The sequence below is a fragment of the Equus przewalskii genome, chromosome 1, assembly GCF_037783145.1.
Source record: "Equus przewalskii isolate Varuska chromosome 1, EquPr2, whole genome shotgun sequence".
Taxonomy (NCBI): Eukaryota; Metazoa; Chordata; class Mammalia; order Perissodactyla; family Equidae; genus Equus; species Equus przewalskii.
Genome location: NC_091831.1, coordinates 124,378,891 through 124,403,394, shown reverse-complemented (window position 1 = coordinate 124,403,394; position 24,504 = coordinate 124,378,891). Strand labels below are relative to the sequence as shown.

The window sequence follows — 24,504 nt, the reverse complement described above, 5'->3', positions numbered from 1 at the left end:
CCAAGGTAGTCAACACAGACAAGGCCATCCCAGGCAGCGTGGACACAAACAAGTGGGGATGGACCAAGGTTCCTCCGTCAAGGTCGCAAAACACCCTGCTCCAACAGGACCAAACCTCAAATTCCAAACCCTGAAGCAGAGCAAATTTAAGAAGGCAACCTGGGTGGGAAGGCATCCGAAAACTGCGACACTGGACAAACAATTGAAGGAACTAGTGATGTTAGGCCCGAGGCGGGGGAGACTCGTGACAGCTCTCTTTCTCCAGCTATTTGAAGGAGAGTCACATGCCAATAGAAGTACATTTATTCTGTGTTCTTCACGGTTCCAGAACTAAAATCAGGGTGCAGGGTTTATAAAGAGGCAGTTTGCGGCCCGATGTAAAACGGAAGAGGGTAGCTGCATCCTTACAGCTGTCCCACAAAAGAAGGGGCTGCTCTGAAAAATCTGTGAGCGCACTGACCCTGTACAGATGCAAATCAGAGGCTACCGAGCGACCACCTGCAAAGAACTTTACACACAGGCGGTGCTGAATGACTATTAAATGAATTAGTAATATTGGATGATGAAGCCTGGCAAAGAAATGAGTCTTGGGTCTTTTCACCTCTTAGAATGCTATGATCTGATTCTTTCCTCTTTACAGAAGCATTACTTGTTTAGGCCACAGGTCCAATTTACTCATTCAATAAGAATTACAAAATATCTATAATATGCTGGGCCCCCCTGCTAGGCATTAAAGTTATAGCAATAAACAAAACTAGGGGTCTGGCCTCATAAGTTTACGTTCTGTAGGGGAGTGAGATAATAAACCAATAAATGTATATATCTGTATATAATATATATAAACGCTACAAAGAAACAAAAGGGAGAGAAAAGCAACAGTGACAAAGGACACCACTTTAGAAAGGGTGGCCGGGGAAGGCCTATTCAAGGTGAGTCAGTGGGGACTTGATTCCAAGTGAAGACGGGGGGAAGAGCTTTCCAGGCAGAGGGAACAGCCAGGGCAAAGACCTTGAGCAGGGGGTGTGCTTGGCCGTTCTGGGGAACAGCTAGGACTACAGGTGGCAGCAACAGAATTTTCGGAAGGAAGGAGAGGAAGTGGTGGCATGAGAATGGGATGGGGAGAAAGCTGCTGTCTGTCACATGCCCCCTTACACACATGGACATTCTACACATAACTGGTGGTGGGGTGGTGGGTTTCACGGGCAGCAGAAGCCAGAATTGTTAGACCACAGCAAAGGGGGTAAGACCCAAGACCCGAGCATAAGCCTGAGATTCCCCTTGCCTCTTCTTAAAGGAAAAAAACGAGTACAGGAAACAAGCGAAGGAGCTTTACTCTGGAGTGTGCTCACCCAATGTTTCCAGGTAGAAAGGGGTCTGAGCTTCACCGCTGGGAAACATCCAGGGGCAGAATGTTTGATTATGAGAAGCAGTCAGAAAATCTGGTCTGCTTCCAGGCTTTACCACTTAGAACTGCGTGCTTTTGCGCAAGCCTTCACCGAGACTCAATTTCCGCATCTGTAAAATGGGGAGAAGAACCCCTCCCAATCCCACCAGTCTCCATGGGACCAGATGAGGTAAAATACGCTCTCCTGGAGGGGACAGGGAGGAATTTTACAAGCAAGTTTCTTACCCAAGACTTTGTAACCCAGAGAGCAGAGCCAGGTGACATGCAGCTCTGATTCCTCACCCTTGCACTTAGCTCTCAATAAATGTTTGCTGAACTGAAAAGCATTAAAAATAACCTGGGAAAACATTCTGCCATTTTTTCTTCCTAAGAAACTGCAGCACTCTGCCAGAATGCTCCAGAATAGTCTCTCTTCACTGTAATCCCTCACTTTGGGGGAAGAACCAACAGTCACATCAGGGCAGGGTGTTCAGAGGACAGACTCTGGGGAACGAGGACAGGAACAAGGCCTGACACCTCTGCCGAAAGCTCTTTGCTCTGCGCCACGCCAGCCTTTCTCAATCAGCCTGAGCTGATCCAGGTCCAGCCCACCGCGGGGGTGAGAGATCTACTGACAAGATCCTGGCTGGCTCTAGGCCACAGGGTCAGGGTCTCCTGGAAAAGCCCACGAAAGCCAGAGATACACAATATATACAACATAGAAAGCATTTCCCTCCAGATGAAGAAGGCTTGATCTAATCTGACTGCCTCACTGTGCAGATGGGGAGACTGAAGCCCGGTAAGTACAATAGCCATTTCCGTTATTTTTAAAAAAAATTTAAAGAAAGTAACACATTTGTTCTCATGGTTTCAAAACCCAAAAGTGTAAGATATACAATTAATTCTCCCTCCTATCCTGTCCAGTTAACCATCTCACTCATTAACTATCCCTCCAGGGTGTGTTTACACATATAAAAGCAAATTCGAAATCTTACTTTTCTCTCTTTTACCCAAAACTAGCATATTACATACTAATCTTTGCTTTGCCTTTTTTCAGTTTGCGTAATAGAGTGCAGAAACACCATCCTTGTTTCTTATTTGCATTGTGTTCCATTTTGTGGAGGTGCCATCATTTTTCTTAACCAGTCCCTTATTGATGAGTAATTGGGTTGCTTCCAATCTTTTGCTATAATAATCTTACAACATAGACAAACTGGCACATAAGTCATTGTGCACTCACAGCCTATTAACCAAAGAGCTGGACTCAGACCTCACTTCTGACCTTGCAGTCCTACCTCTAGTGGGCTCACCACTATACCTGTGTGGGCAAGTTACTTCACCTCCATCCATCCAGTAAATGCTACTCAGAACTTACCAAATGCCAGGCACTGCACCAGGCACTGGGATCCAATGATAAAGTTGTTCTGGCCTTCCGCCCCCAGAGTGTCCAGTCTGGAAGGGACAAGAAGGAGGGACTGCTATAATATAAGGGGCGGTTCAGTGCGCCTTGAAGGCCATCTGACCTCTGTGGGCCAATCTCCCTGTCTGGAAATAGATGGCCACATCTAGACCTTACAGGTGTTCTAAAGGATCAAAAAAGTAATGCTTGGTCCAGCCCCGTGGCCTAGTGGTTAAAGTTCTGCAAGCTCTGCTTTCGCAGCCTGGGTTCAAAGGTTAGGATCCCAGGCGCAGACCTACACCACTTGTCAGCCATGCTGTGTTGGAGACCCACGTACAAAATAGAGGAAGACTGGCACAGATATTAGCTGAGAGCGAATCTTCCTCAGCAAAAAGAAGAAAAGGAAAAAGACAGTAACGCTTGCCAAGTACCTAGTATGATGCAAGGCTCACAGCAGGTCCTCAATAAGGGGTGAGCCAGAGGGGTCTTACTGATGGCCCAGGGAACCAGGAGTTCCAGGCAGGACCCACAGCACTGCCCTGCTCATTCCACAATAACCACCACTCTCTTCTTACAGAAGGCTGGAGCACACTGCGACTTAGTGTTTGAGGCAGCACGTACGTCCCAAATTATGTCTCAGTCTACTTTTATTGGAAAACAATTGGGTCTTCTCCCGCTTTCCAGACTCTCTTTAGTAACTACAAGGCACCCTGGGCATGTTTCTCATCTGTGTGCACAAGCCCTCGTGTCTGAAGTATGTCAGAGCCAAAAGGGGAAACCCAGACACATTCAAGCCCCTGGCAGAAAGGTAAGGGCAGGCATGCGGAGAGCTGATTTCACTGGGATTTCTCTGACAGCGTAAAATAATCATTTAAAGGAAAAAAAATCTAAAGGAGAAAAACCATTGAGCCTCACATTTATTTTGTTTACTTTTACAAGTGTTCTAGTCACAATAAAACATTTTTAAAAGTCAGAAAATTTGGCATAATCTGTTTCACTTTCCTCGGGAAACAACAGAGAAAAGAAAGAAATGGAAAGAGAAAGTCAGGAGTCTAGAGCATTTCCACATTACCAGCAGCCCCAGAGTGGCCAGGAGGCAGGAGGGCAAAGGTCACACTCCAGGCTATGTGCACAGCTCTGAAGTCAATAAGCTGGCTTTGCACCCAAGCACAGCTCCTGGTACTATCTGACCATGAGCTAGTTACTTAACTAGCTTTTTGAGCCTTGGTTCCCTTATCTGTTAAAGTGGGAATAGTCCACTCATCTTCTAGCATTTCTGTGTAGATTAAATAAGAACAAATATGCTATCTGGCACGTAGATACGCAACAGTTAAAAACAAACAAAACACATAGCAAAGATACTACTTTTTCTCCATATTTAGTGAAATGATGAAAATCTAGTGCCTTCCCTTTAGAAGCTCAAAGCAGAGCAGTAGGCATCAAATTATCCAGCCCCCCTAATACTGGGAGCCGGTTTCCTAACAGGCTAATTAATGAAGTCTTACTTCAACCAGAAGCTCCATTCAAATTCACGCAGGACACCTTCTTATAGATGAAAACTATCAGCCAGTTAGTTAAGGCTCACCTGGTCCTTGGAAAAGGTGGGTCAGGGCTAGATTTGTGACCTGACTTAACTGTGTGGTCCTAAAAAAAGCCCTGGGGGCCCTCTGAGTCCTGTCTCTCCATTTTGGTCAGAGCAACAGTAGGGTCTCCCTAGGTAGGGTCTCTCTAGCCCACCCAAAGGCACCTCGACCCCCGAACCAGGGCAGGAGCACCTGAAAGGTCCAGCTGGAATCCAAAAAGTAGCAGTGGGGGTCCTCCAAGAAACAGCTATTTCAGAAAGACCAATGTGATAGGCAAATCCCATTGTGATAGGCAGCGAGGGCCTGTGGTTACCAAAATTGGGCCACTGCTCTGCCTAGGCAGGAAAAGACCGACTCTAGGTGGTTAGTCCTTGCCTGGAGGGCTGACTGGTGGTTACTGATGCGTTTATAATTTCTGCCCCCCACAGCCCTCCATAAATGAGAAAATAAATCTACTATTGTTAATAAATGCAATTTGGAAGTACAAATCTTTCAAAGTGTGAGTCTCGAGAGGATAATAAAAGACATTCTGGGATGAAAAGGCAGAGGGTCAGCCGGCCAGGGGAAATGCCTAAGGCTGTGCAGAGAGTACTGGCCAGTTATATTTTGTCCCCTTTTTGTTATCATTTCATCTTTCCTATTAATCACCTCATGAATTCCCATTTAACCTCACTGGGCCTCAGCTTGCTCATTAGCAAGATAATTCGTAGGTCCTTCCAGATGACATATTCTAAGGTTCTGGCTCATGGGGGCTGGAAGTCCAGTGCAGGTTATGAGTCTCTGCTCAAATGCCACCTCCTCAGACAGGCCTTTCTGGATCACCCCTCCCCTTTAACACAGCTTTGTCTTCACGGGACCGACCACACCACAGTCATGCCTTTGCTTGGCTTGGTGACCATCTCCCTCAATGGAATGGAAGCCCCACGGGGGCAGTCCAGAGGATGGGCTTGGCTGGCTCACTGCTATATCCCAGAATGCCGAGAACAGAACTCGGCACACAGAGGGCATTCAATCAATACATGAAAATGAATGACCCCTCCAGAGTCTTTTCAATTTGCAGAAATCACCCTCATAACTCTGACATCAGACTCTAGCTGGCCAAGTGCTGCTCAGCATCAGGGACACCTGTGGCCATAACAAGCCTCCTGAGGCTGGCAAGGCACACGCTCGATACAAGGCTGGTTTCCGGCAATGAGCACCTTTCAGACCAGGATCCAGTCTGTGGCCACTGGTCAAACTGGAAGGTGCATTTTAGCTGCCACATCTGACCATCCCCTGCGCCACTCCTGACAATGACCACGCTGGCCTCCGGAATGGAGGGAGTGTCCTCAGTGCCCACAGAGGCCCCTGCCTGCCCTGAAGCAAGGGCGCCTTTGCTGTAAAGAGGACCACAGGCCCTTCTGCTCCTAGGCCTGCTTCTCTACCTCCACCCTCAAACAGCAGCCCTGGAGGGCCCTACTCCAGGAGAAGCCTCTAGGACCACACCTAACACACAGACACACCAGCTCTCTTAACCAAGACACACAGAGGCGTGTCTGCAACAGAGCCGCAAACTAGACGGGGGCTCACAGGAGCAGAACCACTCAGGATGGCGGCAGGCCAGCCTCTGCGGATAGGCTTCTGCAGGCCTAACAGGGACAGCTGGGCGCTTTACTAAAGCACACGCCTGCCCACTCTTCCTAGGCCACACCCGGGTACACCCAAATCTCCATGGGGAAGGGGAGATGTGCAGAAGTGGAAGGAAGGCCCCGGGTGACTGGGATGGCCAGTTCCTGGCCCTCCATATGGAACAGGTCCCTGTGCCAGAACAGACAGATCCTTCCCACAGTCAGCCAGGCGGGAGGCTGGAGACCACATGACGTCATCACAAAGCCTTCCTGGTGCACCCAGCTGCAGGGGAGCTGTGCTGGGCTCTGCAAACCCTTCACGCTGCCCCCCAGGACGGGAAACAGACACTGACCAGACCCAACAGAGAGCAGAGCTCAATGCACACCCCACCGAGGTGCTACCAGAATCAGCTGAGAAGAAAGCCTGCTGCCTGAGCTGGGAAGGACACAATTTGCCCCCTTTCTTCCACTGAGTTGAGGAAGACTTCCTGGAGAAGGAGACCTCTTCGGGAGAGGTTTGAATGAAAGATAAAGGCCTAAGAGGGGCAGACCCAGAGTTCTGCATCAAGGAGGGGAGTTGAGAGGTAGGAGGGGCTACTGACACAGAGCAATTGCTACAGAAAAGGCAAGCCAGGCAGAGCCCTGCTGCTCCCCCACGAGGGGAAAGGGGGGCCCCCGGGGTAGGGCATGTCTGCAGCAGGCTGACGCAGCTCCAGCACCACCTCAACCGAAAACCAGGGTCTCTGTCTTTTGCCTGGGGCCCCTCCTCCCACCTGCTTCAGTGGCTCCAAGTGAGGCCTCCTTCTGGGACAGGCAAGGACAGCTCTCCCAAGAACGGCTCCCACCACACACAAGCTCAGACACCGGGCAAGAGCCTTCTTCAGACAGGCCGCCCCCTCCCCCTATTCAAACAGCTCCTTCAAGCCTGGGCTGGTGAGAATCTACTAACCTTCGGGGGCTGTCCACAACACACCTGGCACAAACTTCATTTCCTCAGTCGGACAACCGCGCCTGGGAAGCAGGTATTATTGCTAATCACCACTTTACAGATAAGGTACCTGAGGTTCAAAAGATGACCTGCCAGCAACGGAGCTCAGTGGGCATCGGCCACTACACCTGAGTGCTCAGCCCTGGGGTCCCCTCCTTCTTACAAAAGGCCCACTGGCCTCTCAGTCCCATGGAGGTCGAGGACAGGCCTAGCCTAGTCTTGCTCAGGACGTCCCTCTCCACACTCCGGCAGCAGCCTCATGATACAGGTAAGTGAAAAACGACAAGTGCAAGAGCAGGAATGTGGGCGTGTGTGACTTCCGTGTGGCCGTGGGGGGCGTGAGGCCTGCACCCTGCTTTCTACTCTCTTTTTACACCCACTTAGTTCACTTCTTCCTACCTGCGGTGAGGTTCTGCACCCTGCCTCAACGTGGCGGCTCCCCACTGTGCTTCAGAGCCCCCTTTAGGGCGTTCTAAAAATACACAGACTGGGCACCACCCTGAGACTGATCCCACAGTTGGGTAGAGCCTGGGAATTACTTAAAATGCTCCCCTGGTGGTTGTGATACCCAGCGGGGGCTGAAAGCTGCCTTACTAACTGAACACCTTCTTTCCTCCTGTCTGTGGGCTGTGTTCTACCTCCAGCTCTGCCACAGAAACCAGCAAGGCCATCACTCCGTAATCCCCCACCCCATCAGCCCAGGACACGAGAACCAGATTCAATACATTCAATCTGCTACACAGATACTTAAGTACCAGTGATATAACTCTCTGCAGCCTTCTGGATGCTGGCACACAGGGCATGTCAGTGAAAGTGGGCTCCCCCCGCACCCCATTCACAGCCACACCATTTGGGCCTGCCGGTGAGGCCAAGAGTTAAGGGGAAAGTTGGTTACATAATGCGGGATAAGTCCCTCCCCGGGAGGCATGCCCCTGAAAAATCTGAAAGTAATCCCTTTAAATTTACTATTGCAGCACCTTGCCTCAACCCTACCTGCCCCTACACACACATACACACACACGCACATGCACACACAGACTCTCATGACTTCTGTGGGAGGCAGCAGAATCCAGCAGTCCAGACCTTCTGGGCACTCCTGACTGCAGAGGCCCAGCACAACTTTGCTCAAGTGCCTCACATGGAAACACTGGCAGGCCTGTCCTCCAGGCTTCACCAGTCCCTCCATTCCTGCTCCTCCAGCCTGCAGCAGATCCTGCCTTGGATTACTTATTCCCAGCCTGAGGATAAGCAGGAGAAAGCGGGCCCCACCCCGCCCCACCCTGACTAGCCTGTCTAGGGCTGATGGAACCCTTGCACCTCAGACACCACTGGGCCTCTCAGGACGTGTGCAGGAACCGCCCAGGGGTTTGCCTTGGTTGGACCCTAAGGGATGAGGTGACAGGACTGTGGTGGGTCTGTGCACACAGCCTAACCAGGCAGCACTGAGCTGACGCACAGCAACGGACATCTGATTTGCTGGGGATCTCAGGGAGACAAGTGGATTTTCCCTTTATCAAAGAGGGGTTACGAATGCTCTCCACCATGACCCATCACATAGGAGAGCTGGGAAGATCTCAGGAAGCAACTGACCAGAACAGTGGTCTCCTAAGTGGACAGCCCAAGACAACCTTCCGGGGAGCAGGAAGAAATGAAAACTTTTATGTCTTAATATTTAACTTACACTTTTAATTTTTTTGGTGCTCTTTTTTATAATGTACATGTTGACATGTAGTGTAAGTGAATAAACCATAAGTAAGGGTAGACATACTGAGGCTCAGGTTCAAATTTTTTACTGATATGGGATGTAAAAACCAGAAAAATCTGAAGACCACTGGGCTGAGAAAGTGTGACTCAGCCGCCAGAGGCAGGGGCTCACCCCAAGCCAGGGGAAACCGCGGTGTCGCTTCCGATGCTTTGTTTTGGTGGCTTTGTGCTTGGCTCACCAGATAGTGGGTAATAACATGTAAGACAAGAACACGTAAGTACCATGATTCCTTCACTCACCAGTACTTCTAGAATGCACACCACGTGCCAAGTATAGCGCTGAGCTCTGAGGACACAGTGATGAGTAAAGTCCCTTAAATCACATAGTCTACTGGCTACACAGGGGGACAGAGATGCTAATTACAACACTCACATTCAGGAATGTAAAACTACAAACCGAAGCACTTTGAAGGAAATTTCTGACAGTTTCATAACAAAAGAACCAGACCAAGCTGAGGAGTGGAGGGTAAAGGAGCCGGTAAAGATGATTAGATGCTAAGCAGGTGATGGTGGCAGTCAGTGTGGAACAGATTTGAGGGAATAAAAGGCGGTGAGCGAGGCCAGCAAAGTGGGAAGGGGGCGCAGGGAGAAGATGAGAGGAAGAGGCCAACAGTGGCCAGTTCATGGGGGACCTTCTTGGTCTCATTAAGGGTGCTGGACTTTATCCTGACAACCGTGTATTTTAAGTACGGGGTGACAAGATTGCCCCTGTGTTTTGGTAAGATCATGCTGGCTGAAGTGTGCAGCATGGCCTCAAGGGGGCTGTGATGCAGGGAGATCAGCTGGCAAGGAGCACAGGATAACATTCTGAACTGTCTGACTCGCGATGGATAGAAGGCCACGCCTATGGGGGGGGTGGAGGAGGTTACAGAGGTCATGAGTTCCCTTTGGACATTTTGAGTGTGGGGCACTTTGGGGACACACAGGCGGAGACACTGGGTGGGTCCTGAGCTTAGCCAAGAGGTCGGGGTAACATCAGACCCCGGGGCAGCACACAGTACGTGCAGCTGTCCGTGAGAAGGACGAGATTTCATGGGGAAGGAATATAGACTAAGAGGGCCCAGAGGCCAGGCGTGCCTGCATCCCATGGCTACAAAGCAGAGGGGCCAGGCCTGCAGGAGAAATACTGGAGAAAGGGAGAGGCGGGGGAACACATCTGATGCAGGTCAAGGGTGTGAATACTGCTGCTGAGGAATCAGGGAAGAGAAGGTGAAAGCTGCTGGGATTCCTGGAGCTGTTTAGGAAGCACGCCAGAGTGAAGAGGGCTGAGGTGGGAGAGAAGTGAGGGAATGGAGAAGGTGGCGACAGACAATTCGGGAAGCTGAATGTAAAAGGGAAGAGAGAGACGGACAGGAGCTATAGTGAGATGTAAGAACCAAGGGAGGTTTTCTATCTGCTTTAAGATGGGAGAAACATCCCAAGCTTGAAAAGGATCCAAACGAGAGGAGTGGCTAGGTGCCCAGGAGGAAGAAGGGAACTGGAGGGCAGGAGCGGATGAGACCCAAAGGATGGCTGAGCTGGGCATGGATTTAGTCTAGGAATTTCTCAGGGACCCAGGAGGTTTCAAGTTTCTCTGTGAGGGGGGAGGTCACCGGCTGGGAGGGAAAGAGTGGAGGGTCGGTGAGCAGTTGGAGGAGTAGAGTCTGAAACAGCTGCTGAGGGCAGGGACAAAAGGAGTTGCCCAGGAGGAGGGCGAGTGGTGACATTACCCTCAGCAGAAACTACTTGGAATTCCATGCTGGGGCTGCTCCACAATGTTTAGATGCTATAGCTATACTCACATCTAGAAACGACACATTTACTGTTGAATTGCTTATGGGGAAAAATAACTTCTGGCGAGTTTAAATCTCTAGCTTCGAACCTCTTTTCCCACTGAAACGAATATAACTTTTTATACAATTATGTCTGTTGATAATGGAAGCTTTCTTTTTTTTAAACGAATGCCAACTAAGGTGTTCTAGAGGAATAGACCATACTAACAATAACATCTAACATTTATTGAGTGCTTACTGTGTGGCAGGTACTATTACATTGTCATTTTCCAGAGACAAAAAGGGAATGCACTGTGAGAAGAAGGGGCTTGCCCCAGTGCCAGGGCTGGAAATCGAGAAGACAGGGTGCACACCCAGGCGGTGTGGGTGGGAGCAGAAGCCAAGTGCACTCTCCTCTCTCTCTGTCCTTCTCTCCTCCACACTGGAAAATGTGGGAGCCCCAGGCAACCTGCATCGTGTGTGGCACAGTGAAGGATGGAGGGCAGTGGGTGATGAGGGTAGAGACAAGGGAGTGGAGGAACATGCTTGGCTGAGGGCCACTGGCACAACCAGGAGCCTTGGAAGGCATCCATCCGGGGTAGGAATTTAGGATAATGATTCCTTAATGCCATGAGAAGGTCTGCACTGGGAAACAGCTAGATGGAGAGCAGCTGGGGAACACGACACCCCGGGATGAGCTGCCTTAAAAGCAGGACGGCTCACTGTTGACCCTCGCTGGAGAGACTTCTCAAAGCTACAAACGGCATTCCCCATCCTCCCAAATAAAACCACAAAATATTTGAGTGTGAAGGAAACTTAAAAGTCATCCTTTAACGTCTTCAAACATTAACAAGTAATGAAATCAATTTACGAGTCAAAAGCAGCATACTTCTTTTTTAATAAATAGAAGTTTTACACAAAGTAAGGGAGCGTGTTGTCAGCTTTTTGTAGAACATACATATGTATATACACACTGAGTAGTGGTGTTAGGATCTTAGCGTCAGGATCAAAAAGTTTGAAAGCCACTGGTTTAATTCAACACTCTGATTTTAGACTGGAGAATACAGAGGCCCCAAGAAGCCAAACAACGTGTCCAAGTTAGTTAATAGCAAAGCTGAGAACAGCACCCAGCTCTCTAATAGTCCTCTGGTGATGTCCTCACCAAACCGGAATCTCCAAATGCAAACACGGCTGGGAAAGACAGCCCTCACTTTAATCCACATTAGAGTAAGTGGTAGGGAGTAAGTAAGCTGATCTCTTAGATGTGCTGCCTGGAGCAAGTTCTAGTAAAGGAGATGAGAGCACTGCGGCAGCTGTGGAGCCAAAACAAAATAAATTTGAGTGAAAACATGGGGGTTGTGGGGTGTAGCCCAGCAGGCACAGGACAGGGCCTGGTGTGGCAGAACAAGGACATTTTATCTTGTGTACTGACTTTGCATTAACAAATATCATCAGGACAACTGGTTCTATAGAGAAGCTGTTTCCACGTCTGGGCAGGTGGCCCAGGGCCATGGGGGCTTTGCTCATCTAGTTTCAACAAATTTTATTAAATGAGAAGTTCTGAATAACAGATGCCTTCACAATTCTCCATCCCTGCCAGACTCCATCTCTTTAATGAAAACATCATTGTTGGGTATTTATCATTTGTCGTATAATTATATTTCAATGTAATGTAATAGTCAGAATCAGGCCTATGTTTCTCTACCTGTTTGTGGGAGGAGGACAGTGGTGATGGGCAACTGGTGGAAGGTACTTCCTAGGAGACTGGGGAACTAGCTAGAGCAAGGGATGGACGGGACAAAATGGGGGGAGGGGCACAGGCAGCAATCATCTGTAAGGGAGTGCCCCCTCTGGATACCAGACTAATGAGCCTACTCTTCACCAAATCAGAATGCAGGCCAAAGAACTGGGCCAAGGTCATGCAACCAGGGCGCACCACCATCAGCAACAAGCTCTCTGCTCAGTAACTGCAGCAAGGTAGGAAGGGCAGGCACAGTGGTAATGAGCCATCTGATGAGTATCCTAGAATCTCCATAAAGGATCACCAAGATGTTTATTTCAACGTGGTATAATTAATTTGGACTGAAGGTCTGGGATGACCAGCCCCCAAAGCTCAATCAGGTGCTTGTATTACAGATCAGAAGGGTTGTGTAAGTCTAAAGCGAGTCACCTTGAGAGGGTGGTGCAGCAGTAGCTAAGAGAGGGAACTGGGCCTGTGGTTTGCTATCCTTGAAGTACAGGCTGCAATTATGGGGACCAGGATTCGTCCCCTTGGATTTATTTCCTCCTCCTCTCAGCCTGGCCAACCTTATATCCATTCCTTCTGCTCATTTGCTCAGGCACAAGAGGATGAGGAGGTAGAAAGAAGGGCACTGAAACTCAAAGCCACTTTGCTGCTGTTCCTTCCTCAGGAAACACGCGTCGGGGAAGAAGAGCAGGCCAAGACTCAAGATCCCGGGATTATCTGTGGTTTTCAATGATCTGTGCTCTGAGGGTCTGGTGTCAGCCGCCTGGTACACAGCTGCTGCACCTTCCACGAGCCTCAAAGCTCCGACCGTTGCAGTTCAAAGCTCCTTCCCTCTGGCTCAGAGAAAACATCTCAACTTTGAGAGTAACCATTTAACTACAAAATATGCAAACACCTTTTGAAATATTCTGAGTATGCAAGATAAAGAATTTCAGTTGGTCATAGAGAGGAACTTCTGGATAGAAGGGGTGCTCAATTCTAAAGCAGCAACAAGGGCGATTTCTCTTCTGACTGAGGTGCTTGGATGCCGGCTGACTTCCACTAGGCAACAACTAGTTCAAAAGCACAGAGAGGCATGCGGAAAGACCCTCAAGTGAATGGCTTGCCACATGCTTAATAAGAAATTTAAGAATCTTTTAAAATTTAAAAACCCAGATCCCAGCATCCCTCCCCCCAATCTAGGAAACCAGGGATTATGAAACTTTTTTCTGTGAAAGGCTAGGTAGCCAACTTTCCCCAGAAGCAAAACTGACAATGCCACACAGGCACTTCTATAATGAGAGAAAACAAACTCCCACCATTTTCTCATCAATAAATGCAAAATATACAATGAGTACGACTCTCTTTGCACCAAGGGTCTAACAAAACAAGTGGAATTCTTTGGGGGAGGGGGATACGTTTCACTTAATTGGGATTCAGAGTTAAGTGTTTCACATCATCAAGTTGATTGCAATGTTTATATGTACAAATTATTCTCAGCTCATGATACAAAAACAGGCAGCTCACCTGTAATTTGGTGATGCCTGTGCTAAACCAATGTCCAGGGCGGGAGCCAGGAATCTGTGTTTTACATGCTCCCCAGGTGACCCTGGTGACCCAATGGACTATAGAATTCTCAAAGTCCTTACTGTCCAACCAACAGGCTTCTGGTTTCACGGGGGGAGAACTCAACTCTGCTGAGTACTGGTTGTTCTCTCCTAACCTGGATGATTCACCCTCGCAACAGGAGGGATGTCATGCTCTTTGGCCTATCCTTCAAGAGTTGCTGGGAAGATTAAGTGAGATGATCCATAAGGTGGTACTAGTATAGTACATCCTACATACCAAGGATTTGCCAATTCCATTCAGTTTTTTGGCTATCAGACGGAGACTAATAAAAATGGAAAATGCATTACACGCAGGATCCCACAGAAAACACTGCTGAAGAGAGGCTCCTGCTTGTTTTCTCATCACCCAAAATGTGTCCCCCCAACACCTAAAAGGCCAGGTTCATCAGAAAGTGTATGGCTTCCCCCTTAAAATGACAGACAGGACCTGTGGTCCTGACCACCCACCTCAATTATGTTCAACCAGGAGGCTATCCAGGCTTCATTTCAATACCTCCAATGCCAGGAAACTCACTCTCATAAGGTGGCACCATTTCAAAGCCAGAGAAGAAAAAGCTCTTCCCCAGGTCTTACAAAAAACGGTGCTTCAGGGGAGAGGCAGTAGAGAACACAGACTGAGCACGCAGACTGGCTGTGATAACCTCTCTACGCCTCAATTTCCTTGTATTTAACACAAGGATAATGATAGTACAGACCTCATAGTGCTGTTGCGGAGACTAAATTAATTGATATGTGTAAAATCCACTCAGAACTTTGCCAGGCACAGCACAGGTGCTCAATAAGCATGAGCTATTATTATTATTGCTGTTATTCTAAAGCGTAGAGAAGCTCAAAGTTGGGCCTCATCGCACGGCAGTACCTCTCTGAGAATAACACCACCCATGCACTGAGCACCTGGAGGTCAGATCAAGCCAGTTCACCACTTATTTGTTAAATAGGATTACTGTTCCCATTTTACAGGTGAGGAAACCAAGGTTCAAAGAGGTAAGTTAAGTTAACCTGCCTGAGATCAAAGGGGCAGGTTGACTTATCTTACCTCTTTGTGTCGGGGGAATTAAAGCTCAGGTCTGTGGGTTCCAGAACCCAGCTTCACTGTGGAGCCCCCAGACTCAAAACCACCATCAGCACCAGCAATCCAGTAACAAAACCTAACTGGCCGTGACTAGAAGGAGCTCACGCTCAGTTGTCCGCCTAGGGATCCCTGGACGGCTTGTATAAACTGGAGTTAATATCAGGCTACTTGAACCCAATTAGGCACTAAGTCAGCCTGGAAAACATCATGCGATGTATTCCAAAGGTCAAAGTTAAACCTGACTTCCTGGGCAGCCTTGGCCAGGCACTGCCATGATCGCTAGTCTGCAGTCACCAGAGTTTAACCAGTGAGGTGCTTAACCAGCATCGATATTGGCTTTCTAAAAAGTCCCAGAAAGATGCCAGCGACGCGACGCCGTGCCTGGCTCTGCAGTCAACAGAGAAAGACAGTCGGCAGAAAGACATAATTTACTTTTTACAAAAGCAAACCTTATGCCCTTCTCTTTTCGACTTAGGGTTACCATTACTACTGCCGCCTTCCCCCAGGCAAAAATAAAAGGGGGAGGGGCAGAGGAAGAGCGAGGGGGGTCCCAAGCGGCCTGCAGGGCGCTGCAATCCCCACCTGAAACCCCGCGCGCGACCTACCTTCCCGGAGAGCCCAGCCCCCGAGGGCGTTTCCCCGGCGCACCGACAGCTCGTCCCTCCGGGGGAAGCGGCAGCCGTCCTCGGCTTCACTCAGGGCCGCTAGAGTCGCGTGCGCCTCCCCCCGAAAAGAAACCTCTGGCTTAATCTCTCCCCCCACCCTCCCATCATTCCGCCGAAACAGCAAAACCGGGGCGATCGGTTCGTCTTTAGGGCCACATTTAACTCTGTCTGGAGCGCCCGCAGGAGGACGAAATAAGGGAGAGGAGGAGCGGGGAGAGAGGGAGCGCGGCGGGCGGGGGGGCGCGCGGAGGATCGTCGCCCTCCCAGAGCAGCAGCGCCGCGACGCTCCAGCAAAACCTCAGGCCGTTGGCGCGGGAAGCGAACCCCCATCGGGGCCCAGAACGCCACTGCGAGTCCCCAGGGCCGGCCACCCCTGCCGCCTCTACGTCCGGGGCCGTCGGGGCGATGGCGCAAGACTCTGCCCCCCCCCCAACAGCGACAACAGCCACGGTGACAAAATGGCAGCCCGGCGCCCGGTAGTCGTGCCACAGGCGAGCAGGGCCCTGGCGGCCGCCGCCGCCCCCCATTAACGTCTCGGCGCCCTTCGCGCTCGGCCTCGGGCGGGCCCGGCCGTTAGGAAATTAATAATAACAAATAAAACACGTCGAGCTCCAAGCCAGCTCGGGAGGCCCAAAGGCCGGCCCCGGGGCCAGCCCGGCGCGCCCGCACCCCGGCCCGCGCGCACGCGGCCCTGCCACCCCGGCGCCCGCCCGCGCCCCGGGCCCCGCGCCCCGCGCCGCAGGGAGCCCGGCGGCCGCTTTCGGAGCCCCGCGCTCGGCACCGGCAGCGCCATGGGGGAGGGGCAGGGCGGGCCGCGAGAGACCCGGGAAACATGGCTGCTCGTCCTATTTCGGCGTCGCGGCGTGGCCACCAGCCCCCGGATCAGAGTTGGGAGAGGCTCCGAAGGTGGGTGTGTGGGGGCCCCGGGCTGGAGCGCGGCGGGGAGGGGCGCAGGGGCGCTCTCCGGGAGCTATTTGTCTTCAGAACGTTTTAAAAAAAACAGTTCCTCCTCCCCCACCCCTTTTGTCCCTCCTCAGCCAGCTTTCTCCCCCCCCGCCCCAAAGACGCAGAAAGTGCCCCCTCTGCCCCCACCCGCGCCCCACCCCGCCTCGAGGCCGGGGGCAGGCGTGTGGGCAGGGACGCTCGGGAGGCGAGGGGGCGAAGCGTGAGAAATCGCTCCCAGTTCGGCGCGGCGCGCTCCCCTCCCCCAGCACACACTCGGGGAAGTTTAAAGAGCCGGTTCGACCCGCTTTCCATCTCGCTCCCAGTTGGCCAGCAGTGTGGATGGGGTTGGCCGGGAGAACCGCGCCTCCACACCCACCCGCCGCGACCCTGGCCCCCAACTTGGCGCCCTGCCCCCTCCGCGCAGGGGGCTTCCGGAAAGTACGCGGGAAGACCACGGCTCGGGCCCCCTCCCCCAACACCACACCCAGCCCCCAAATGCTTCGGCTCCGGGTCCGAGCGGGGATGAAACCGGCCAGAGAAAGGCAAACCGCCGGGAAATTGTTCGCGGAAACTCCTGCCTTCCGCGGCGGGCACCCCCTCCCCTCCCTCCGCCACCCCCTCCCCGCCCTGCGCGCCATAAGGCACTGCACGTCTACAGTCCACAGCTGCGTTATGATGGGGGGGGGGCACAAAAACGATCTTGTTTTCAAAAGTCTCACTCAGGTTTGGGGGAGGAACTAAGAAAAGAGGAAGCAAGGCCTGCCTTCGCCAGGGATTAGGGTTTTAACGGGCTGGAGGGGCGACAGGTCAGCGCACAGTGCTACCCAAACTCCCAACTCAGTGGAACCCTGGCCACCGAGGCCGGAGGGCGGGGGGGTCCTCCCGCCTGGTCCCCGGAGGGGCCACGAGGGGAGTCGGCCAGTGTCTCCGCCCCAGATCCGGGGTCTCCTCCGCTGAGCCGCCAACTCACATAAAACACTGTTTGAAAGCGAGAGGGAGACAGAAAAAAGGAGCGTTCGCGTAACCCACCCTCACCTTCCCCCTCCTGGGGGGTGGGCTTTCGCCGAGCCTCCCAGTTCCCATCCGTGCAAGTTTCCTCCGGCCGCACTCCCGCCGCTGCCCAATCAATAACGGCGACGAGAAGGCAAACTCCCATCCCGGAGCTGCGTGTTCGCTATGCCCGCAGAAATCCGGACCCAGCCGATACCCACCACGGGCACCAGCTCTGGGCAGCTCGCGTCCTGACAAAGTTTCTCGTGCCCATTTATTAACCAGGCGCCGAATGGCTGCCGAGGAGCCCACCCTAGAGAAAGACGGGACGGGAGTCGTGCCGGGGGGCGCCAGGGCTCAAAGGCTGGCATCTTAGGGAGGCCGGAAGGAGCGGGGGCGAGGGGGGACCGGGACGTAGCCTTTGGGCAACTTGCAGTAGCGATCGCTCGAGGTGAGGAGGCGCGGGGATTATCTGTGCCTTTGCACGTTCGAAAATCCCTCCCCCCTTTCTTCCAATTTATCCTCCCTTCGGAAGGAAAGGAAGAAACATCAGCATCTGGCCCGAAGGTGGGGTGGAAAGAGTGAGGGAGAAAGAGGAGGAGAGGAAGGGAGGCAGAGAAAGGGAGGGAGGGAGAGAAAGGGCGCGTTCACGAACACTACAAAGTTACAAATATGGCTCCCCCGTCTCTCGCCTCATCACTGCAAAGAAATGAAGACGCACTTTAAACTCGAGCCATTCCCAACTCCACTGCAGCCCCCTCCCCACGCGCTCTCCCCGGGGGCCTCGGCCCACATTTATCAGAAACTAAACCGGACTCGCGAAGCCCAAAACTTATTGTGTGTGCGCGAGCGGAGAGAGAGAGAGAAAGGGAGGGGGAAGGCGCGGGAGGGGGGCGGAAGGGGGGATTCATTTATAAAATATAAAACCCCTTTTTTTTGTTGTTAAATCCAGCAGGCAGCCCCTCTCCTCCTCCTCCCTCGTTAATCTTTCCCCCAGACGGAGTCACGGGAGCAGCGAGCTCAGAGGGTTATTTTGCCTCATTCTCTCCGACCCAAACGCGTGCGCCCGCTGGCCCCCGGTGGGTGCACACTCGCACGCACACTCTCGCACCCACACTCGCACACGCGGGAGCACACGCACAGGTAGTCACACACCAAGGGCAGCGGCGGCGGCAGCCGGAACATGCTCGGATGGCATTGCAACCCCCCAACCCTGCAATTCATTTGCAGTCCGACCCCCAAACCCACACCTCCCGGGCGCCCCCCCTCAAAAAAAAAGTGCCTCCCCCCAACGCACACACACACACAAAGTAGGAGAATGGACCGACAGAGATATTTTTGGCAAATGCTCACATCAGAGGGCGTCCTGTTCCGCAGCTCTAAATGAATCCGTTTGTCCATGTCCATCTCTCGCGCTCTCTCTCTGCAGAGGCTCCCGCGCCGGCGGAATTCAATCAATAAACCCCGAACCCACGGCCGCGCGTTTTAGGACTTTGAAGGCTCAACCAGATCCGCTCGGTTCTCGAGCCCCCAGCACCCGCGGCGCACACTAACCTGATCACCGTGGAGGCGGGATCTGCGGCCCGAGGATGAACGGCAGCAGCTTGAGCCAATCGCCGCCGAGGGTCTCCGGGCAACAGCCAATGGTGGCGGCGGCGGGGGGGGAAGGGACCAATGGGCGGACTGCGCAGCCGGCCAGGGAGGCTCAGCCATTTGGTTGTGGTGCCGGAGACGGACCCCTTTAGATTTCGGGGCGGCTGAGGAGCGCGGCGGCTGCTCGCTGGCTGAGCGAGGGGGGTGGGCGGAATGGCGGGGGAAGGGAAGGTGACTGTGCCTCGAGGGCCGAGCCGCCTGGCCTCACCAGCCCGCCGCCGCCTCAGCGTTTGGCCGGGGGCGGGGCCGCAGGTGCGTTCTACGAGGGGGAGGGGCGCGGCCGGAGGGGTCGGGTCGGGGTCCTCGCGGTGCCCCGGCCATCGCGGGCCGCCCCGGGCCTGCGGAAAGAGGCGGGCGGCGTGAGGTCTAGGGGTCGCGGGCTGCTAGGCGGGCGGGCGGATGAAAGGCCTGGAAAGCGGGGGAGGGGTCAAGGGTACCGTAGGGGAGGGGCTGGTCGTTCGTGGGTCCGGCGGACCGAGCCGGGGGAGCGCGGCTGCTGCCCCCCCTCTCCGCGGGCTCCCACCCCCGGGCTGCGGCCCCCTGCCCGCGGGCCCCTTCGCCGGCCCTCGTCTTAGGCCAGCCGCAGCCGTCCCCGCCCCTCGAATAAATGAGTAAATAAAAGCAAGATGCGTCCACCTTTGGATGACTTACCTCGCGCGGTGGACCCTCTCCACGGAGGGGCATTTCAGTTTGCTGTCATATAAGGTCAGCTTGGAAGGAGTGATCACCAAGAGGCACCCAGGGTCTCGTTTAGTCAACAAATGAATGAAGACCGTGGGTTAAGAATTGTTGCCGAAGATATTGAATATTAAATAGCGGAAGAGGAAGGTGCTAATAACTCCTGGTTTTCTCGTCCAAACATAATTTATGGGCTTTATAGACCTAGTGAAAGAAAACGGCGCACAGTTTACTCTCATCGTGCACCTGAGTCATTTGGTTCAGTCTGGGTTGCCAAAGAGGCTCTATTTGGAGCACTTTCTCCAGGTTTTACGGTTTGCTTGCTTTGGGTTTTTTTGCATCACGTTAGTTGTAAGAGACCTTAAAGCCTTAATTCCCACTGGTTACCAACTTCTTATGGCCAGGCCTAGGACTTTGTGTACTAAGTTGGCTGCCCGTGGCTGTTTATAAGTCATGGGGATTGTTGGCGACAAGGACAAATACATCTTTACCCTTCGCACACAACTGTCTTCAGTGCCTTTAGGTCTACCTGTCTACAGGCTTCCCCATACACTCTACGGTAGTTTTTTCTTTTTTGGATACATTGTGGTTTTTTTTTTCAGGGACGTGGGTTCAAGGGAGAGATAAAACAAATGTATGTTGCAAATGTGAAATATTGTTACATGACACCAATACAATTTCATTCTTGAGACAAAGTTTAGGAGGAAATAAAAAGTGGCAATGTAAATAAAGCGCACATACAGAATGCTTACACTGGAGGAGAAACTAGTACTGAACTTTGATATTGTAACCTGACGGATTGCAAACAAAATCCTGCAGCTAAACATTTTACTAAGCAAATTCTTCTTTCAGATAAAATAATAAGTGGAATTTGAAAGTGATAATGTTTACTCTGAGTAGCTGGAAAATGCAAAATAAAAATGGGAAGTCATTGTTTTATTTCATCTGGGTATAAATAGTATGGAGTAGTAGTTTATTTGACTTGTTGACTTAGCTGACGTATTTGTCTTTCTCAGTTTTGTTAATCTTATTGAAGTCAACTTGTGTAGTTGGGATTTATTCTTTTTAAAATTGTATTGGCTTTGTTCTAAAATATAGAGGGACCCCAAATTACCTCTCTTTGCCAGAGTCAGTTATTTCTGGATATGGTATTTAAGGTTGTTACAAACCAGAACTCTGCCTCACAAACACATCAAGTCAATATGATGTATAGAAACTATGTAACATAGGTGTCCTGAGATTTATGTTCTCTTTGATGGTAAATGCTCATCTTCCACTAAAATTTTTAACCACAATTAAGTCCACAGCACTAGCAATGTGATATGGAACAGTCCCTTTGCTGAGGTGTAAGCCCTTAAAGCCAACAGGTCAAATGCAGAGATGTTCCCATCCAGCTCTGCTAAACAGAAGCAAATAGCTCACTTTAATATACAAAGATGGAAAAGGATGACTTGAAAGCCCAAACTCTGGTTAAAGAGAGTATACAGGAAGAAATTTAAATTAGAATTGAAAAAATCATGGCTTGATCACTAAGTCAAAATATTAAATTTAGTAGTTGTTTTTAGAAGCATCTTACTTTATACCTTTTGATAACAGCTTTTGTATTGGTGTTAGAAAAAATCTACCTAAGCAAAAAAAAAAAAAAAAAAAAAGGAAAGAAAACTTCACTGAATGTCAATCATCACATAAGTTGAAATAGCCAAACACTATATAACCAATTGAATACACTTCCCATATTTCCAACATACTTTGAATTTAGAGATTTCCTGTCACTTTTACAAATAGATTTGTTTGTAGTTTATTTCTAAGAAAATTTCGGTGATTTTGATTTTTTTTATCAAAAAGAAATAATAATATAGCTCAGCTAAAGCTGAGCCATTTGCTTCACGCTACTTGACTAAACTAAAAAACAAAAAACCCTGCTCTTGTGGTCCTTATTTTATAAGATTTGTTTCTTAAATTACATTTTATTGCATATTATAGTAGTAAATAAATGCTCTGAATAGCTCTAAATATCAGAAGATAGACTAATAAAAGAAGCCCCATATCAAGGAATCTTGGCTGGATTTTGCGACGCAGTGGGAACAGGATGAGTTCCCAACTGCTGAGTGATTCTACAATGGGAGTGAGGTTGTGAAAGATGCAAAGTATGTAACCTCCAGAACTGGATTTGATTCGCACTGAGAAGAATAAAGGAGATGCAATTCAAAGGCTTGAGCCCCTAGGGAGACAAATGGCCTTCAAGTGAGGAAAGATACCTTCCTGTCTTCCAACGTATTTTCCTTCAAGAACCATTCCAAACAAATGAGCAGCCTATCTTGCTCTCTTAAGAGGTTTGAGCAATGGCTGTCCTAGCCTCTTGATATGTGTTGGAAAGTACTGTTTTATAAATAACCCACATTGATGATGATGCCATTTTAGCTCATTTGCCCTTGTTTGGTCTCTAAAGATGGGGACCCTTTGGTTAACTTCCTTTTGAGTTGAGCTAATGTATTCACAGTCCAACTTTTTGTTCTTCAGCTTGAATCACATCCACTGGAACCTGGCCATAGGACTTTTTCACCTACATCATGGCTCTGCTGCCTGGACCCCAAAAAACAATGATATGGAAAAACTCCAGCTTCATTATGTTCTTTGTCTTTCTATATAAATAGCTTTTAGAAATGTAGATTATTCTTTTGAAATCCATGGTAACAAATGTGAAGACTACAGCATTTTGATTTGAATAGCAAAGCAATGTTGAGGCCCAGGATCTAAAAAGTTAGCTAGTCTTAATTCTTTTGCTTAATAAAGAATTGGATGGTTTTATTTTTTAAATTATTGAATACTTTATCAATGGGTTGGTTATGGAAAAAAGCACTGTTAGATGAAAATAGTCGTATGTGATTTTAGAAATTAATAGCAAGAAATCTTAAAACAGCTTAAAGATGGTTTATTTTGAAAAGGAAAGAGAAATAAAAACTATTACCTGAACACTTGTTTGGAAATCACTAGAACTTTTGTGACTCAGTTTCTTAAATATATTTATTAAAGATAATTTGGGGGTAGCAATAAGAGGAAAATTGGTTTACCATTCACCAGGAAGAAAACCAGAGCTATGAGCTCTTATTTTTAGTGTTAAAATAGGGCTATAAAGGAAAAAAAAATAGATGCCTTGAAGACAAATAATGGAATGAGGAGTTATAGAACAAGACTCTGGGGCCAGCTCGCTGGCACAGCAGTTAAGTTCACATGTTCCAATTCGGCAGCCCCAGGGTTCACCGGTTCAGATCCCAAGTGTGGACCTACACACCGCTTGGCAAGCCATGCTGTGGTAGGCGTCCCACATATAAAGTAGAGGAAGATGGGCACAGGCATTAGCTCAGGGCCAGTCTTCCTCAAAGAGGAGGATTGTCGGCAGATGTTAGCTCAGGGCTAATCTTCCTCAAAAAAAAAAAAAAAAAAGAAGGTGACTAAAGACAATCTAGGTTGAAAAAATAGAAATTAATTTAGAATCTACTAATTTGTTTTAACCCATCTGGGGTTGAAGTTTACTTCTATGAAGAGAAGGGTACTAAAGTCTATTAAGATATAAGAGGTAGAGAACAGACTTTCTAAGAACTTTTAATACGTTTACTCTTTGCAAATAGTATTTATAATTGTAAGCATATATAGTAAAATTGCCCTCTCAGATTAGCTACTTTGTAAGGGTAGTTATTTGTACCTATGCATAATTATTTTAAAATGTATATTCTACGGGGCTGGCCCCGTGGCCAAGTGGTTAAGTTCGCGCGCTCTGCTGCAGGCAGCCCAGTGTTTCGTTGGTTCGAATCCTGGGCGCAGACATGACACTACTCATCAAACCACGCTGAGGCGGCGTCCCACATACCACAACTAGAAGGACCCACAATGAAGAATATACAACTATGTACCGGGGGGGGCTTTGGGGAGAAAAAGGAAAAAATAAAAAAATCTTTAAAAAAATATATATATTCTACAACTCTTCTTGAATTAGAGATCAATTTGATGCATTCTGAGAAAATAGCCATTTTCCAATGCATTTCTAGTTGAAATAATAGGTCCTCAGGAGAGTATACCTGTACCCTAAACTTTCTCTGGAAAGTCTGAATGCTGACAACTTGAATGTAAAGTTTATAAGGCTATCACAGAACCAAAGAACAAGGTCCAGGAAAAGAGCAGGAAATGGGAAGCTGGGCAGCCTGGAGTAGCCAAGATGTTTAGGTATAGTCTGCAAAGGACCCCCATACCTCGGAAGTCATCTCTAAGCTGTGGACTCTGCACCCCGCCATTGCTGCAGATGATCTCTCGGGAGCCTCCATTTTTGTGTCCCTCCCTCACAGTTCAAAGCCTTGAGTGGAACATTTGCAGATGCCCCAGCGAGTGGGAGCGAGGAGCAGACGATCTGCCTCCTTTAGCTGCTGCAGTGGGATATGCGACCTTGCTGCTCATCAATTTCAGGATCCTGCCCGAAGAGTATTCTCATGCTAGGTGACCAGAAGCAAAATCCACTAACGTGTTCTGATTAAACAACACTGTGAAGGTTTCCTAATGATCCAAATTACCCTGTCTCAGCTCTTCTCCAGCTGCCTACCACTTACCAAGAAGGGACTAGCTAGGGTCTGAATTTCCGTGTCTCCCCTCCCCACCAAATTCATATGTTGAAACCCTTAT

General features: G+C 49.9%; 1 protein-coding gene and 1 long non-coding RNA gene across 12 annotated transcripts in view; one reads left to right on the top strand and one right to left on the bottom strand.

Annotated features, from left to right (window-relative positions):
* The window catches only part of ANP32A (acidic nuclear phosphoprotein 32 family member A), a 38,568-nt gene extending 18,445 nt beyond the window's left edge, over positions 1-20,123 (bottom strand). For 2 of the 11 annotated variants that reach the window (XR_011540694.1, XR_011540697.1), the window contains exon 1: positions 18,856-18,979. Coding sequence is in view for 7 of the 11 variants with exons in the window: in XM_008526080.2 (XP_008524302.1) it covers positions 17,724-17,873 (150 nt within the window). In the remaining 4 variants the exon portion in view is untranslated. Of the gene's footprint in view, positions 1-1,349; positions 3,415-17,541; positions 17,942-18,855; positions 19,083-19,806 lie in introns of those variants that run through there. The other 9 variants (XM_008526079.2, XM_070622407.1, XM_008526083.2 and 6 more) reach the window with 8 other exon arrangements.
* LOC139083774 (uncharacterized) lies at positions 16,335-23,280 on the top strand. The gene is made up of 3 exons (XR_011540700.1): positions 16,335-16,473; positions 18,932-19,407; positions 22,354-23,280. It is a non-coding gene; the product is annotated as an uncharacterized lncRNA (long non-coding RNA).
* The last annotated feature ends 1,224 nt before the right edge of the window (positions 23,281-24,504 follow it).